Source organism: Ceratotherium simum, chromosome 17, assembly GCF_057802395.1.
Source record: "Ceratotherium simum simum isolate JZ-2026a chromosome 17, ASM5780239v1, whole genome shotgun sequence".
Classification (NCBI taxonomy): domain Eukaryota; kingdom Metazoa; phylum Chordata; class Mammalia; order Perissodactyla; family Rhinocerotidae; genus Ceratotherium; species Ceratotherium simum.
This window is the reverse complement of record NC_141916.1, coordinates 33,279,226-33,296,204: the sequence shown is the minus strand read 5'-3', so window position 1 is coordinate 33,296,204 and position 16,979 is coordinate 33,279,226. Positions and strand designations below refer to the sequence as shown.

General features: G+C 40.2%; 1 protein-coding gene across 2 annotated transcripts in view; it reads left to right on the top strand.

The window, feature by feature from the left end:
* FAR2 (fatty acyl-CoA reductase 2) overlaps positions 1 to 16,979 on the top strand; it is a 150,912-nt gene that overhangs the window by 75,236 nt on the left and 58,697 nt on the right. For both annotated transcript variants that reach the window (XM_087442624.1, XM_004435487.3), the window contains exon 2: positions 13,179 to 13,407. In XM_087442624.1, coding sequence (XP_087298750.1) covers positions 13,219 to 13,407 — 189 coding nt within the window. In that variant the 5' untranslated portion in view covers positions 13,179 to 13,218. The remainder of the gene's footprint in view (positions 1 to 13,178; positions 13,408 to 16,979) is intronic.

Sequence of the window (16,979 nt, the reverse complement as noted above, 5' to 3'; positions counted from 1 at the left end):
GTGACTAATCATCGACAGTAACAAATTCTGGTGACCCACATATCTGCAGAACTATGTGTTTTTGTTTTTATATATAAACTGTTGCAATCTTTTGTGCAAACAATAATTTGTGCTATGATTTTGTAGCAGTTTTTCAGTGTTATTCTACGAAGCAAGTGTCTTTTTGGTGGACTGAGTTCATGATGTTAAATCTATCTCCTTTTACTCAGGCCTTGTTATGAAAGATCTTCACACATTCCAACTATTTTGTTTCCACGTAATTTCCTCAGATGAATAACAGGTTGAGATACAGTTGAGCGGATTGGGAAACAGAAATCTCCAACTTCATTTCTAAACTCTGCTTGAATGAGTCTGATGAGTCTTTTAACCCATAGGGTTAAAGGAAATGGCTGTATCTTATAAAAAAAAAATAGGATGCTTTGATATATAACCTGTTCATGCTACAGTAATACAATATATTTATTAATCATTGGTATGCTATTCTACTATCTGTGCTGAGATTTGCACTATATATTATATAAAAAATCCTTTAAATAGCCATTTGTTTCAATTTTTAGCGTTGGGAAGCAGGAACATAGAGAAAAGTAATTTTTAAAAGCTTTCATTATTTACATGAAAAGATGTGTCCTCATTCCACCTCCCCCAATACGTGTGTTGCTATGAGCGAGGCCTGTGAGCTCTGAGGCTTGTAGTGAACCTGTAGAAAGTCTCTTGGTCAAGATCACCTGAATGCGAGCTGGAGGCCGGTGAAGCTCAGACTTGAGCTCTGGCTGGAGCGAAGCCAGGCTCTGCTGCTTCCCGACTGTGTTATCCCCATTCTACTACATTAGAAATGAGAGTTCTCAAGTAAACAGATTGTTTTATGCATCAGTTTAAGAAAAAACAAATCTTAGGGACCACATAGGGTTACGTTAAAGATACAAGCGAAGGTACAAAATATGATCTGGGAGCAGACACACTCAGATTCCCTACACCAGCATCCCTCTCACCACTTATATGCGAACCCATTGGGGAGCTCATTAAAATACATCTACCTGGGCCCCACCTCAGACTTCCTAAATCAGAATCTCAGAAAATGGGGTCTGGTCAAGAGCAATTTTAACGAGCTTTCCAAATGATTCCAATGCCCACAAGGGTTTGTGAACCCCCTCTTGACTCTTTATTCATTAATTAAATGAATCAGTCCTTCAGTCCTGACTCATTCATTCATTGAGTCAACAGTATTTATTCAGCCACTTTTCATTGCAGAGTACTGTGCTAGTTAGCATGTGAGAAAAAATATAGTATAAAATATAGCGTCTGCATCAAGTGTTTTACTACCTATTTAGGGTGACAAGATGTGTCCTCAATGTTTATTAATAAATAAGCACAAGGTATTTGGAGTCAAGGTCAAAGTAGTGTTTATAGTATAACATGTAACATCTAGAACAAGAGAAACATCATTCTATTCTGGTCAGATGACACTTGGTAATGGAAACTCTCTTGACCATTACTATTATATTATTAAAACCATTCTGTGAAATAGACGGAATATTACTTAACAGAAGAGAAAATTGACTCTCAGAGCTGTCAAGATTTGGGATTCAGAGTTACATGATCAGTTAGTAGCAGAGCAAATTGCATGTCTAGATTTTATAATTCCAGTGTTCTCACTGTGCCTATATTGGACCTCATATAATTTTTTTTTCTTTCTTAAGCAGTCTAGAGATAGAAGAGTTTAGATAAGGTGAAATTATTTGAGTATTGAATATTTTAGTTGAAAAACAGACAAAAAGAAATAATTCCAAATCACATAAAAAAAACTTCCTTCCTATTTGTACGTATTTTATGTTCAGCTACCAAGCCATCAAGCAAGGATTCTGTTCAACAAAAATGTGAGAGAAGTCTTGCATAGGGTGAATATGTTAGGAGAAAACATATAATAATTGTGATGGTTAATTTTATGTGTCAACTTGGCTGGGCCACAGAAATAAGTTTGTGAGGGGAGCCCCAGCATCCTTGAAGAGCTCTGTGATTGCTTTTCTCTGTAGGCCAGAACTTACAGTGGAAACTTCTGTCATTAAATGCAATGGAGATCCCAGGGTGGAAGGGGCCAAGTGGTGACCCTCATTTGTTAAAGTCACGGTGGTCATGGTTTCCATAATGGACAGCAGAGTCAAAGCAGCAATCAGAATAGTGTGCCTTGTAGAGACCTATGGCTTTGCCTGGTTGATTGTGGTTTTCCTAGAAGCCTACAGATCTTACTAATGTAAGCCTAAAGATCTTACCTGATCTATATAAGCAGAAAAGTTCTAGGTCAAATGAATAAAAGTCTAACTTGAATCGTAAAAACAGAGTCATGACCCCTTAATCAATTCCAAGACTTGAGCCAGTTTACAGACCCAGTGCCCCTTGAATGAAGGGGAAGCCAAGTCTCCTTGAGAAAGGACCCCAGTACATTGCTAAAAATTTGTACTGGCAATCTTTTCCCCAGCCCTCCCCAAAGAGATCTATGACCTTTTACCAGGGTAACTGTACATTGGGCAAAAGGAAATAATGAGAGCTTTCAGTGACTGCTGGACACTTCCTAATACGGGAAACCCAAAATGCCACTGTGGTGACCAGTCAGAATAGGGGCTTATGGAGGTCGGGTGATCAATGGAGTATTAGCTTAGGTCCTTCTTACGGTGGTCTCGGTGGGTCTCCAAGCCCACTCTGTGATTATATCTCCAGGTCCAGAAAGAATAATTGGAATAGATACAGTCAGCAGCTGGCAGAACCCCCACAATGGTGCCCTGACCTGTGGAACAAGGGCTATTATGGTGAAAAAGGCCATGTGGAAGCCACTAGAACTGCCTCTGCCTTGAAAAATCGTAAGCCAAAAGAAATAACTCATTCCTGGAGGGATTGAAGAGATTAATGCCACCCTCAAGGACTTGAAAGATGCAGGGGTGGAGATTCCCACCACATCCCCATTCAACCTGCCTATGTGGCCCATACAGAAGATAGATTTTTGTAGAATGACAATGGATTATTATACACTTAACGCAGTGGTGACTCCAATTGCAACTGCTGTACCAGGCTTTCATTGCTTGAGAAAATTAACACATTCCCTGCTTCCTGGCATGCAGCTATTAATCTGGAAAATTCTTTTTTCTCCATCCCTATTTATAAAGACCACCAGAAGCAGTTTGCTTTCAGCTGGCAAGGTCAGCAATACACCTTCACTGCTCTACCTCAGGGGTATATCAACCCTGCAACCCCGTGTCATAATTTAGTTTGCAGGGATCTTGACCACATTTCCCTACTATAAGGTATCATATTGGTCCATTGCATTGATGAAATTATGGTGACTGGACCTAGTGAGCAAAAAATAACAACTACTCTAGACTTATTGGTAAGACATTTGTGTATCAGAGGGTGGGAAATAAATCCCACAAAAATTCAGGGCTTTCTATCTCAGTGAAATATTAGGGGTCCAGTGGTGAGGGGCATGTTGAGATATCTTTTCTCAGGTGAAGGATAAGTTGTTGCATCTGGCTTTTCCTACAACCAAAAAAGAGGCACAACACCTAGTGAGCCTCTTCGGATTTGGGGGCAATATATTCCTCATTTGGGTATGTTACTCTGGCCCATTTAGTGAAGAACCCAAAAAGATTCTCATTTTGAGTGGGGCCTAGAACAAGAGAAGGCTTTGCAACAGGTCCAGGCTGCCACACAAGCTGTTCTGCCACTTGAGCTGTATGATCCAGCAAATCTAATGGTGCTTGAAATGTCAGTGGCAGATAGTGTTTGAGCCTTCAGCAGGCCTCCACTGGTAAGTCACAGCACAGGCTCTTAGGATTTTAGAGCAAAGCCCTGCCATGCTCTATGGATAACTACTCTCCTTTTAAGAAACAGAATTAGGCCATCATGAACTGGGTGTTGTCTGACCCACCAAGCCATAAAGTTGAGAGTGCACAGGAGGAACACTCCGTCATCAAATGGAAGTTATATCTGATCGGGCCCAAGCAGGCCCTGATAGCACAAGCAAGTTACATGAAGAAGTGGCCCAAATACCCAGGTTCCCCACTCTTGCTACACTACCTTCTCTCTCCCAGCCTGCACCTATGGCCTCAGGGGAATTTCCTATAATCAGTTGACAGAAGAAGAGAAGACTTGGGCCTGGCTTACCAATGGTTTTGCGTGATACACAAGTACCACCCAAAGTGGACAACTGCAAAACTACATCTCCTCTCTGGGACATTCCTGAAAGACAGTGGTGAAGGGAAATCCTCCCAGTGAGCTGAACTTCAAGCAGTGCACCTGGCTGTTCAGTTTGCTTGGAAGAAGAAATGGCCAGACATGCAGTCATATAGTGATTCATGGACTGTGGCCAATGGTTTGCCTGGATGGTCAGGGACTTGGAAGGAACATGATTGGAAAACTGATGAAAAGGAAGGCTGAGGAAGAGGTATGTGGAATGAGCAAAAACACAAAGATACTTGTGTCCTATATAAATGCTCACCAAAGAGTGACCTCAGCAGAGAAAGATTTTAATAATCAAGTGGATAGGATGACCTATTTGGTGAATACCAGTCAGCCTCTTTCCCAAGCCATCCCTGTCATCACCCAGTGGGCTCACCAACAAAGTGGCCATGGTGGCAGGGATGGAGGTTATGCATTGGCTCAGTAACATGGACTTCTGCTCAGCAAGGCTGACTTGGCTGTGGCCATAGCTGAGGGCCCAACTTTGCAGCAACAGAGACCAATACTGAGTCCTTGATATGATACCATTCTCTAGGGTGATCAGCCAGCTACCTAGTGGTAGATTGATTACATTGGACTGCTTCCATCATAGAAGGGACAGTATTTTGTTCTCACTGGAATAGACACATTGGATATGGATTGGCTTTCCCTACATGCAATACTTCTGCCAAAACTATCATGAGTGGACTTAACAGAATGCCTTATCCACCGTCATGGTATTCCACACAGCACTGCTTCTGATCAAGGAAATCACTTCACAGCAAATGAAATGTGGCAGTGGGTTCATGCTCATGGACTTTACTGGCCTTTCCATGTTCTCCACCATTATGAAGCAGCTGGCTTGCTAGAATGGTGGAATGACATTTTGAACTCATTTACAGCACCAGCTAGGTGGTTATACCTTACAGGACTGGAGTCAGAAGGCTGTATATGCTCTGAATCAGCATTAAATATATGGTGCAGTTACATATACACCAGTATATGGTGTAGGAATCAAAGGGTGGAAGTGACAGTGTCACCACTCACTATTACCCCCAGTGGCCCACTAGCAAAATTTTTGCTTCCTATTCCCACTACGTTAATTTCTGCTGGCCTAGAGATCTTAGTTCTAAAGGAAGGAATGTTTCCACCAGGAGACAATGATTCCACCGAACTAGAAGTTAAGACTGCTGCCCGCCACTTTTTTCCCCCCCCCAAAGCCCCAGTAGATAGTTGTATGTCATAGCTGCACATCCTTCTAGCTGCTGTATGTGGGATGCGGCCTCAGCATGGCTGGAGAGGCAGTGCGCCAGTGTGTGCCCGGGATCCGAACCCGGGCCGCCAGCAGCGGAGCGCGCGCACTTAACCACTAAGCCATGGGGCCGGCCCGTGCTGCCCACCACTTTAGGCTCCTCATGCCTCTGAATCAACAGGTAAAGAAGGGAATTACTGTGCTGGATGCAGTGATTGATCCTGCCTACCAAGGGGAACTTGAGCTGCTACTCCACCGTGGAGGTGAGGAAGAGTATGTCTGAAATACAGGAGATCCCTTAGGGCCTCTCTTAGTATTATCATGCCCTGTGATTAAGGTCAATGGAAAACTAAAATAACCAAATTCAGGAAGGACTACTGATAGCCTAGTCTCTTCAGGAATGAAGGTTTGGGTCACTTCACCAGGTAAAGAACCACAACCAGCTGAAGTGCTTGCTGAGGGCAAAGGGAATACAGAATAAGTCATGGAAGAAGGTAGTTACAAGTACCAGCTACGGCCATGTGACCAGTTAGAGAAATGAGGACTGTAATGTCATGAGTATTTCTTTCTTATTTTGTGATGAATATGTTTGTGTGTATGTAAAGCAAAATCTTTGTTTTCTTCGCTATCTAATCCCCTTAACATGTAACATAAGATGTACTGATTTTATATCATAGTATTTAAGTAGTAACTTTACATCATAGTATTGAAGTTATGGGATATCAAGGAGAAGAGTAAACATTACCCAAAGACTTTGCATCCTCTTCTGGACAGAGTTAGCACATTTTTGGTTGTATGCAGGACAGTTGTATTGTGGGGCAGAAGTATGATCTTGTTATCATCTTTATTGGAGATTAAGTATGGTTTAAGGAGATGCATATGGGTGCCAAGTTGACAACGGGTGGACTTATTTTGGTTAATTTGATACATCAACTTGGCTGGGGCACAGTGCCCAGATATTTGGTCAAACATTATTCTGGGTGTTTCTGTGAAAGTATTGTTTGGATGAGACTAACATTTAAATCAGTGGACTTTGGGTGAAGCAGGTTATCCTCCATGAAGTGAGTGGGCCTTATCCAATTAGTTGAAAGCCTTAGTGGAACAAAGACCGACCTCCACCAAGAAAGAATTCTGCCAGAAGACTGCCTCTGGACTCAAACTGCAACTCTGCCTTGAGTCTCCAGCTTGCAAGTTTCTGGATTTACCAAGCCTGCACAATTTTATGCGCCAATTCCTTAAAATCTCTCTCTTTCTCGCTCTCTATATATATCGATATCGATATATATATAGTCTCGATATATATATTCTATCTCTCTGGAGAACCTCACACTAATAGGACAATATCTATGTCATGTCATCTCCTAAGAAAAATAGTCTTTAATTTTAAGTCGAGCATGAGAAAGTATATTGGCTTACTATCCATTCAGTTGGGTTCCTTTTGTCATTCTGTTAATAGATCAACCATTTTTCTGTTTATAACCTGACCCAATTTATAATTCACCAAGAGGAAATAGGAAGCATCAAGATTTACATTTGTTTGTGACTCTTTTGACATCTTTTTAGAATCTTCACATGCTGCCTGATGTTTGACTTACATATAAACAGTAATAACAATACCATGCATTTTTATAATGCTTTACCATTTAGCAAGAACATTTGCATAGTAGTTATCCACACCTAACACAGTGTGTAGCATGTAGTAGACTCTTAATACCCCTATTTAATCAATGGTGATGCAATGAGGCATTTAGGTCATATCTTTCTCCTTTTTCATTTCTGTTAAATTTGGAGGGTTTTTTTGAAAGCTTACTAATGAGCTAAGTAGAAGCAAACTAGAAGAATGTGTTGAGGTGATTGCTAAATTTTGTGCTCTTAAAGCCAGCCTGGATTATCCCTCTCTACTGGAACTATTTCCAAATTGATTTTTCTTGACTATGGAGCATTGCTAATCCAATTAGTTGGGGGCTTGGGTCCCCAGCAGCTGCCCACAATACCCCTGGGGGTGAATATTCCTCCAACAAGAACTTAAAAGTTCTCCCAGAAAAACTTTACATAACAAGCCCACAGTGAAAGGTATCTAAGTTTGTTGCTGGATTGTATAATTTGGGATATACTCAGGAAACTAAAGCAATAAAAAGAAAGAACTCACTGACGAAAACTTTTTTTTTTCACTAAGTACTTGACAAACAGATAAGTGATTTATATACAGATTTTTAAATTAGATTAATAGATTAACTTAATTTGGATTAATGGGGTCTCTGTAGTTTATCATAAAAGACCTGTCCATATTTTCACAAACGTGTGAAAACCAAGAACCAATTAATATCTTACCTCTATGCTGCAAAGATGGGAAAATGAGACAGATACATTTGCTTCATTATAAATGTTGACTCCAGAATTGAAAAAGTTGAGATGAACTATTATGAAGAGTTATTTTACTCCCTTATCCAAAAATGTGCATATCTCTGTTCTTGTTGTGTTTGTACGTGTATTAGTCTGCTCAAGCTGCCATAACAAAATACCACAGACTGGGTGGCTTAAACAATAGATATTTATTTCTTACAGTTCTGGAGGCTAGAAGTCCATGATCGAGGTGCCAGAAAATTCAGTTTCTGGTGAGAGCTCTCTTGGCTTGTAGACGACCGCCTTCTTCCTGTATCTTCCCATGGCCTTTCCTTGGTGCCTGTTCAAGGAGAGACTGTTGTCTCATGTCTCTTCCTCTTCTTGTTAGGATACCAGTCCTATCAGATTAGGACCTCATCTTTATGACTTTATTTAACCTGAAATATGTTTCAAAGGCCTTGTCTCCAAATATCATCACATTAGGGGTTGGGGGCTTCAACATATGAAATTGGAGGGGACACAGTTCAGTCCATAGTAGTGTATAATGTCAATTGAGCTACACTTTTTTAAATAATCTAAATACACCTTAAACTAAAGAAGTTTGTTTTGCAAATTTCTTTATACTTCTAGTGACCACAGCAAAAGAAGAGACTATAAAAATACTAGCTGCCATTACTTTCTAAGAACTTCTGTTGTTGAGTATTTATTATTAAATTACCTTTTAAAATCATGGAAATTATAGACACAAAACAAAACTCTTTACCTTTAATCCCTTCACACTATTATACAACTGCTCTCATTTATGTCATTCCCCTCCAATCTTTTCCACAGGGTTATGCAACGGACATTATGATGTTTTTACAAGTTTATGTGCTCCTTGTCTGCATTGAATATTTTTTTGTAAATGCATTTCCTTAATTCAACATACCTATTGAAAGAATTTCAGTGTTTAATTTTCATGAAGCAGAACAGACTTTCATTTACTGAATTTTACAAAATAGCATTGATTTTTTTCAATAAACCAGCCCATATGACTGTGCCCATTGCCAACCAAAACTCCATTTGTCCCCACGAGGTATCCCTTAACACACAGCATACTGTGAATCGTAAAAAAAGGCAACAGAATTACCTAGAGGTAAGATTGACTTGACTATCCATAGAATTTAATATTCAGCAACCCATACCAAATGTTTTTTTTCTCAGCTGATCGTATGCTGGTCCAATTGCCATTCTTTATGAAGTTTGCCCAGGAGAGGTTTAGATGGATAAAATTGAGAGATTCAATCTATATGAAAGGTGGGGTTCACAGTCTAATTTAAAGCACAGAGACTGAAAAAAACTGTGGCTAAATGTGGGAAATCTTTCTCTGGAGAAATCTGCCTTTATTTCCACTTTGAACACTGTCAAGATTTGCCACACATGTAATTTGCTTGGGTAAGTGTAATTAGTTATGAGCGATTTGATATCGGTAAAGTAGGGCATGGCAGTGGATCATTTTTGTATTTAGCTTCACAAGCAGAAATTTAAGGCTTGAATTTTTAGTAGCATGTACTGAATATTATAAAATGAAAATTTAAGAAGGTCCTAGCACAATGGTTCCCAGAAAGGGGGGCAGTTTTTCCCCCAGAGCCCATTTAGGAAAGTCTAGAGACATTTTGGGTTTCCACAGCTGGCCAGGGTAAAGAGGGATGTTATTACCATCTAGTGAGAAGAGGCCAGGGATGCTGCTAAACACCCCACATTGCCCTGGACAGCCCGCACGACAGAGATTTATCCGTCCCGAAATGTTAATAATGCAAGACCAAGAACCCCTGGTTAAGAGTAAGATTTCTTAGAGGCAAAGCCCCGTGTTTCTTTTTTAAAAATGTCTTTCTCTAAAGGGCTACCAAGAAATTTGGATAAACTCCCTTAAATGTTTGAATCTTAATTTTTTATTAAGAATAAAATTCCCAAAGAATAATTAAAGTTCCCATATGCTAGAAACTGCAAAAAATGTATAACTTGGCGCAACTATTATGCTTCAGTCTTTTAACACCTATTCTCTAGAAATGAGAACAGCTTCATTTACTACCAGAAAAAGAGTCAAGACTATCTATTTCCACTCATGACCGTGGAAAACGGGTGATCTTAAGGAGAAAACGTGCTCCAGAATGGAATGGAAGCATCTCAGCTGCATAAGGCCTGTTCACTACCCCCAGTGCCTAGACAGTGCCTGGCACATAGCAGACATTCAATCAACATACATTGGCTGATTCTCATAGCTCCATTCTGTGTTTCATACAAGCATCAGATATCCTGCATGATACAGGATGATTCACAGATGGTCAAAGTGACTTGGGCTTCTCACAAACCATATCATGAGCATGAGGGATAGGAAATTGTCCTGTGCTGTCTGCATTAGTCATCTGAGAAGATATGAAAGACAAGCCATGACCTGGTTAGCTACTCTAAACATATTCCTCATCTAGCGTTGCATATCCGCCATTCCTGAGTGTAAAATTCTTTTCATTTTTAAAATAATTAACTTCATTATTTTAATGAGTTACAGTAAGGGTTAACAATTCCTGAACCTCACAAAGCTATAACATAGGAAACTGGGTGTTGGGGAGCCAAATTTTGTATAGGAGTTTCTGGGGCCAGGAACCGAGCCACATGCTGAGAGTGGAAGCAAGAGGTAGAAGAAACACCTGTGACGCAGCTCTGATCTGAGGAGGAGGGATTCTCTCTGACATTTTGCAGAATCGCTTGCCTCGGTTAGAACGTGGCCACAGGTCTCTGCCACCTGCTTTTGACAATCGGGTGATGGAGTGCCAGGACATACTGGGTTATGTTTGGTTTTCCTGCCAGAGCACTCAATGTCCCCTGCCGTGGTTTTTGTTGTGTTTGAGAAGTATTTGGACTCAGGACAGAGCAGGCAAATTCCATTCTTTGGGGACACATCAAGCCTTCCTTTGTCCCACAAGCAACAGGCTCATTAGAGATATGTTACCTGCTCTCTAAAATGTTTCATCACATGTTGCAAAACTGTGTCTGGGCCCAAAATATCTTAACAGTGTGTTTGCATTTCTAGAAAATATGACTCCACTAAAGCATATGATAGTACAAAACAAGCATCTGACATCTTCAGAACGAGGTTGGGAAGTTACCCTATCCAAACTCAGTTTTCCTTCTGTATTTTCTTAACAAAAACTATGTTTGTTTATGCCAATATTATCTTAAAGAAGTATGGTGCCTAAACATTTTTACATATAAAGGAGTGGACAAGGTTTCTCATCAAGTAGAGTTACATTTGGTGAAAACACTTGGCTTGATGATTGAGTTATAAATTGTCTCCTTTTTCCAAAAGAGAGCACATAAAATGCATAAGACAGACATTTAAAATAAATATCAAGGGACATAGCGGTTAAGTTCACACACTCCGCTTCGGTGGCCCGGGGCTGGTAGGTTCGGATCCTGGGACAGACCTATGCACTGCTCATCAAGCCATGCTGTGGGGGCATCTCATATAAAGTAGAGGAAGATGGGCACGTATGTTAGCCCACGGCCAATCTGTCTCAGCAAAAAAGTGGAGCATTGGCAACAGATGTTAGCTCAGGGCTAATCTTCCTCAAAAAATAATAATAATAATATTTCTCGAATTAACCCTCAATAAAAAGAGTTTCAATAGTAACTCAATGAATATAGCTGATGGGATTTGAAATCCAGATTTCCTAAAGTGATTAGCATTGATGATTGGGTGTGATTTCTGCCATTGATCCCTGTTTTATTTACATTTGTAAGTCTGTAATTATCTTGCTATGTATTTACTTATCTTTGTATCCTGGCCTCCTCTGCTTGAATGACAGCAAGGATCTCTTTGCCTTATTCATCTGTTTATCTTCAGAACTTAGCATAGAGTCTGGCATGTCAGGTGCCCAAAATTATTTGTTGAGTAAATTCATAAATGAATGAATCCTCCAAAGGGAAAGAGTTCTGCCCAGGAACATAGCCCCAAGATCCTCAAAGTATAAATGAAGACTATAATTTATAAATGTATCAATTATGACTATGAAAAGTCATTGTTCCTTAAGGAGTTACCGGCAGAGTCATCTTGACTGGAGGTGAAGAGGCAGGGTGTTGACTCTTTTACTCGTCTTTCTCTTCTTCTTTATAAGCCCTGATGTCAGGGCCGGTCCCTGGGGTTGAGTTCTGCAGGATCCACCCAAACCCCGTCCAAGCAGACAGCCGAGGCGCTGCTGCAGTCGGCAAAGTCGGTGGACAGACTGACAGAGAGGAAGGTCGGCTCCCACATGGCCAGCGCTGTTTCCGTCAAAGCTCTGCCGCTGCTTCAGGTCAACAGTCTTCAGCCCGGGCTCAAAGACAAACACTGCATGTTGCGTTTCTACAGCCTGTGGTGCTTTTTGTCTGCAGTCACAGCATCTGAGTCTTGCATCTGGCTTCCCACTCCCAGATTTGCTGACTCTTTCCCTGTGCTCCTGGAAACAGGGCCTTGAATGGACTAACTGAGCGCTAGATGGTACCGGAGCTATTTTGGGACTTAACAAAGCCTATGATTCGTGGCCTCCCTCATTCAACCTTCTGCCTTTATCTTCTGCAATGTTTCAACCCTACGAGCAGCATGTGAAGGAAAGGATGGCACTCGACCTGTTTTCAGCTCAAGGAATAGAAAAACATATTTAGACATGGCTGGGGAGGCCAGGGCCAGTTTGTTCAAGAGAAACCAAAAGTTACTTGCTCCAGGATTTTCTCTAAATAAAACTGCAACTGAAATACTAAATACATCATAATTTTTAAAAATCTGATAGCTGTTCTAAGCTTTTGTTTCACAGATTGTGGGGCCATTCCTAGCCTTGCTGTTTACATCCTTGTAACACGGAATTCCTTTTATTTCCAGCATATGGAAATATGCACTTTCTTTGGACTGGAACACCCTTCCCTCAGCCCTTCTCTGACTTCAAGTTTCACCTCAGGTGTCACCTCTAGTAGGGGACTGCCTGAAATTTCCAGATCCTGCTCTGCACTCCTGCTCTGTGCTCCCTTTGTTTTAGCACTCACTGTGTTATATTTAACAATCTCTTTATGTGTCTGTCTCCTCCATTAGCCTACAAGCAATTCTTTGAGAGCAGGACCCGTGTCTTACTCATTGCTTGCCCACGGTTCCTGGCATAATGTCTGGCATGTAGAGTGAGCTTCATAAATATTGATTGAAATGAATCATATAAATCATAAAACCATACGTAAATCAATAAACCATGATGTGATCCCTCTGTCTGACCTTTTTCTGCATTCAGAACTCCTGGAAGCACCAGAAACATTTTAAATGACAGCATTTAGAACTTCTGAGATGTAATCTTTTGTTATTCCTCTCCCTTTTCAGGCACCTCTGTCCAGAGCTCTAAAGGACAAAGGGAAGAACCATGTCCACGATTGCAGCTTTCTATGGTGGCAAGTCCATTCTCATTACTGGGGCCACGGGCTTCATGGGCAAAGTGCTGATGGAGAAGCTATTTCGCACCAGCCCCGACCTGAAAGTCATTTACATCCTTGTGAGGCCCAAGGCTGACCAGACACCGCAGCAGAGGGTTTTCCGGATCCTAAATAGTAAGGTATGCCTTATGGGAAGAGCCTGAGGTCAAGATGAATCACTGCAATGTTCCATTATAGCCCGAAACTGCAAGTGGGTGGTGGGGGCAGCCTATCTGGGCAGATAGAGGAGAAGAGACAAAGCAAGATAGCAGCCAACTGCTCGTGGAAATCTGGTGTGTTCCCCTGAGAGGGGAAGGAATGCTTAGGCTCTGTCCAGGGCAGGTGAGCAGATAATCTACATTCTGGAAATTACTGAGTAAGAATCAAAATGCTGAATCTCCCAGAGTGGACTCTCTAGGCTTGAAATTTATCACAAGTTCATCACAACTCTTCCCTAATTTTCTTCTGAATTTAAGGTAGTTTTCCTCCCAATTTTGGTATGTTCTATTATATGTTATATTATATGATACACAGAACAGATATGATTACTAAGTAGCCATGCAATAATATTTTCAGTTGTCTAAATTCTACAAGGTTTAGCTGTTATATACTTTATCTAAGATAATGATATTTCTATTATCCCATTACATTTCTATTATCTCCTAAGTTCTTCTAAGGGAAAAACATGGAAAATGAAACATTAATGTGTGAATGAGCTTTTGAGTATTAAACCCTCTCACTCCTCCAAAAACTATATGCATATCCTGTCATGTTGTAATTTTTAAATTTGAAGCCAGTATAGGCTTTGGTCTCAAACATATCTGGGCTCAAATTCTGACATCAATTTGTTGTCACTTTACCTCTTAAGCTCCAATTGGCAACGTTTAGAAGAGAAACAACAGCAGTGATCTACCATAGGAATTAAATGAAAAAATGCACGTGTCTCGTTCACACTCCCCTTTGGAATGTACAGGGTCACTAAGGGTTGGCAAGAGGAAAATTTAAATAAAGTATTTTTTTTATTTTTTTTAAATAAATTCTTAAAATTTAAACAAAGTATTTTTTCCAGCGTGTGGGAATGCTAACATCTAATGGAGACATATGTCTCTGATAGCACAGCACATTACAGATGCCCAGTAACTCTGATGATCACCTTTATCTGCAGGCACCAGAATGAGATTTTGATACAAACCATCATTGAGAGAATCAGAAAAGTCTTTCCTGTATCTCAGGGCCCGACCCTGCAATGGGACACATAATGATAGCTGATAGTTCCTGGATACTTAGTACATGGAAGACACTATTCAAAGGGTTTTTCACAACTTTCCTCATTTATTTTTGCAAAAACCCTGCAAAGTAAGAACTATTAATACTGGGGCCGGCCAGGTGGTGTGGTGGTTAAGTTCACTAGCTCTGCTTTGGCGGCGCGGAGTTCGCCGGTTCGGATCTTGGCCATGGACCTACTGACTGCTCATCAAGCCATGCTGAGGCAGAGTCCCATGTAGAAGAGCTACAGCTCTACAACTATGGTATACAACTATGCACTGGGGCTTTGGGGAGAGAATTAAAAAATTAAATTAAAAAAAATAATAATTATAAAAAAAAAGAACTATTAAGAGCCTCATTTTATAGATGGGAAAACTGAGACCTGAAATGTTAATTTACCAAAGGTCACCCAGCTAGTAAATGGGAGAGTCAGACTTCAACCCCCACAGTCTGGCTCCAGGGCCAGCACGCTTGCCCCGACCCTGCACTCCCTGCATCTCAACTAATGGTTCTTCAGAATGAGACCAAAAGGCTGACGTAGCATAAAACCAAAATCTAGAAGGAACTCTCAGATCTCTCTTCAGAGAGTTTTGCTTAGTTCTAGATCCCTAATGGACATTGTTTTCATCACAGAGCAGACAGACATACTCTTTAGATCTGTAGCCGGCTTATGGATTTCTAGATAACTATGTGGCAGAGAGTCTGTGGTCATCACAATCTTTACCTACTGTTCCTTTCGATGCACTGTACTTGATAACACAGCAATGTTACTTTTGTTCTGGAAATCTTGATTGTACTATATATAACTTGTCTGTGCAGCTATCTTGCAAATCCCTACCCCTGTTTCCACTATTGGGCTATTTACTGTCAGCTGTTGACTTTTAGAAACAGTGGTTCCCAAAGTGTGGTCTCCCGACCAGCAACATCAGTATCACCTGGGAACTGTTATTATCAGATGGTGCTTAAGAGCATGGGCTTCAGAGGCAGACCGGCCTGGGTTTGAATCTCAGCTCTAGCAATTGTGAGCTGTGTGACAGTGGGCAAGGTACATACTTTACTGAGCCTTAGTTTCCTCTTCTGTAAAATAGGGTAATAATATCTTACCCAGGAATGTCTGTCTGTCTATCTATCTGTTTGTCTGTCTATCTATCTATCCATCTATCTATTCCTCTCTCTCTCTCTCTGAAGCCTTTCTGGATTCAAATCCAGGTTGATTTATAAGATCAAAAAATCTAGCTTTAGCCACTATCCCCTATGGCTTATGTTTTTAACTGTTTCGCTAATTAGAATGTTTTGTTTTTACAGTTTTTACTGTTATGCTAAATAGAGTTTATTTGTATAGATTTTTTCCTCCATAAATTTTTCCCTAAAAAAATTGTGAAAGGAGAGAAATCTGTTGTGTACTATATAGCTGAAAAACTCATCTGTGGTAATCGTGTCTACATGGCCATTTTGCAGGTGGCAAGAACAGATTCTATCACCTGACCATTAAAAACAAGCCTTTGGTTATGCAATACCTACTTTCTTGGCCTATATGGAATTTGATACCTGTAAAAAGATTTTTCATGGAAAAAATGATCTGCTTTATTTCCTTTCTGGGGGTCCTAAGACTGAAAAGCTTCCATTACACAAATTGTGTCAGGTGGTGCATTTTGCTCGTATTAAAAATAAAGACAAACTGAGATTATACTGTTAAATTATGTGAATGGGCTACTTTTGAATGGTAAAGAAAATTCTAGATTATATTAAATTTTTTACTTAAGGATGAAAAAATGACTAGAATCAAAATAACACTGTCTCTAAATGTTTCCATTTAGTTTGGTATCTAGAATCATTTAGATGACACATTCCCATCTTTGGCAATTATTTTTTCCATTTGGTTTCTAGATCTGTGCTGTTCAATATAGTAGCCACTAGCTGCATGGGGCTATTTAAAATCAAATTAATTATAGGAATGAAATTTATTTATTTATTTTTTTAAATTTTTTGTTTTTGCAGTAACATTGGTTTATAACATTGTAAAAATTTCAGGTGTACATCATTATACTTCTATTTCTGCATAGATTACATAATGTTCACCACCCAAATACTAATTACAACCCATCACCACACACATGTGCCGAATTATCCCTTTCACCCTCCTCCCTCCCCTCTTCCCCTCTGGTAACCACCAATCCAATCTCTGTCCCTATTTGTTTGTTTATTGTTGTTATTATCTACTACTTAATGAAGGAAATCATATGGTATTTGACCTTCTCCCTCTGACTTATTTCACTTTGCATAATGCCCTCGATGTCCATCCATGTTGTCACAAATGGCTGGATTTCATCATTTCTTATGGCTGAGTAGTACTCCATTGTGTATATATACCACATCTTCTTTATCCATGCGTCCCTTGATGGGCACTTAGGTTGCTTCCAAGTCTTGGCTATTGTGAATAACGCTG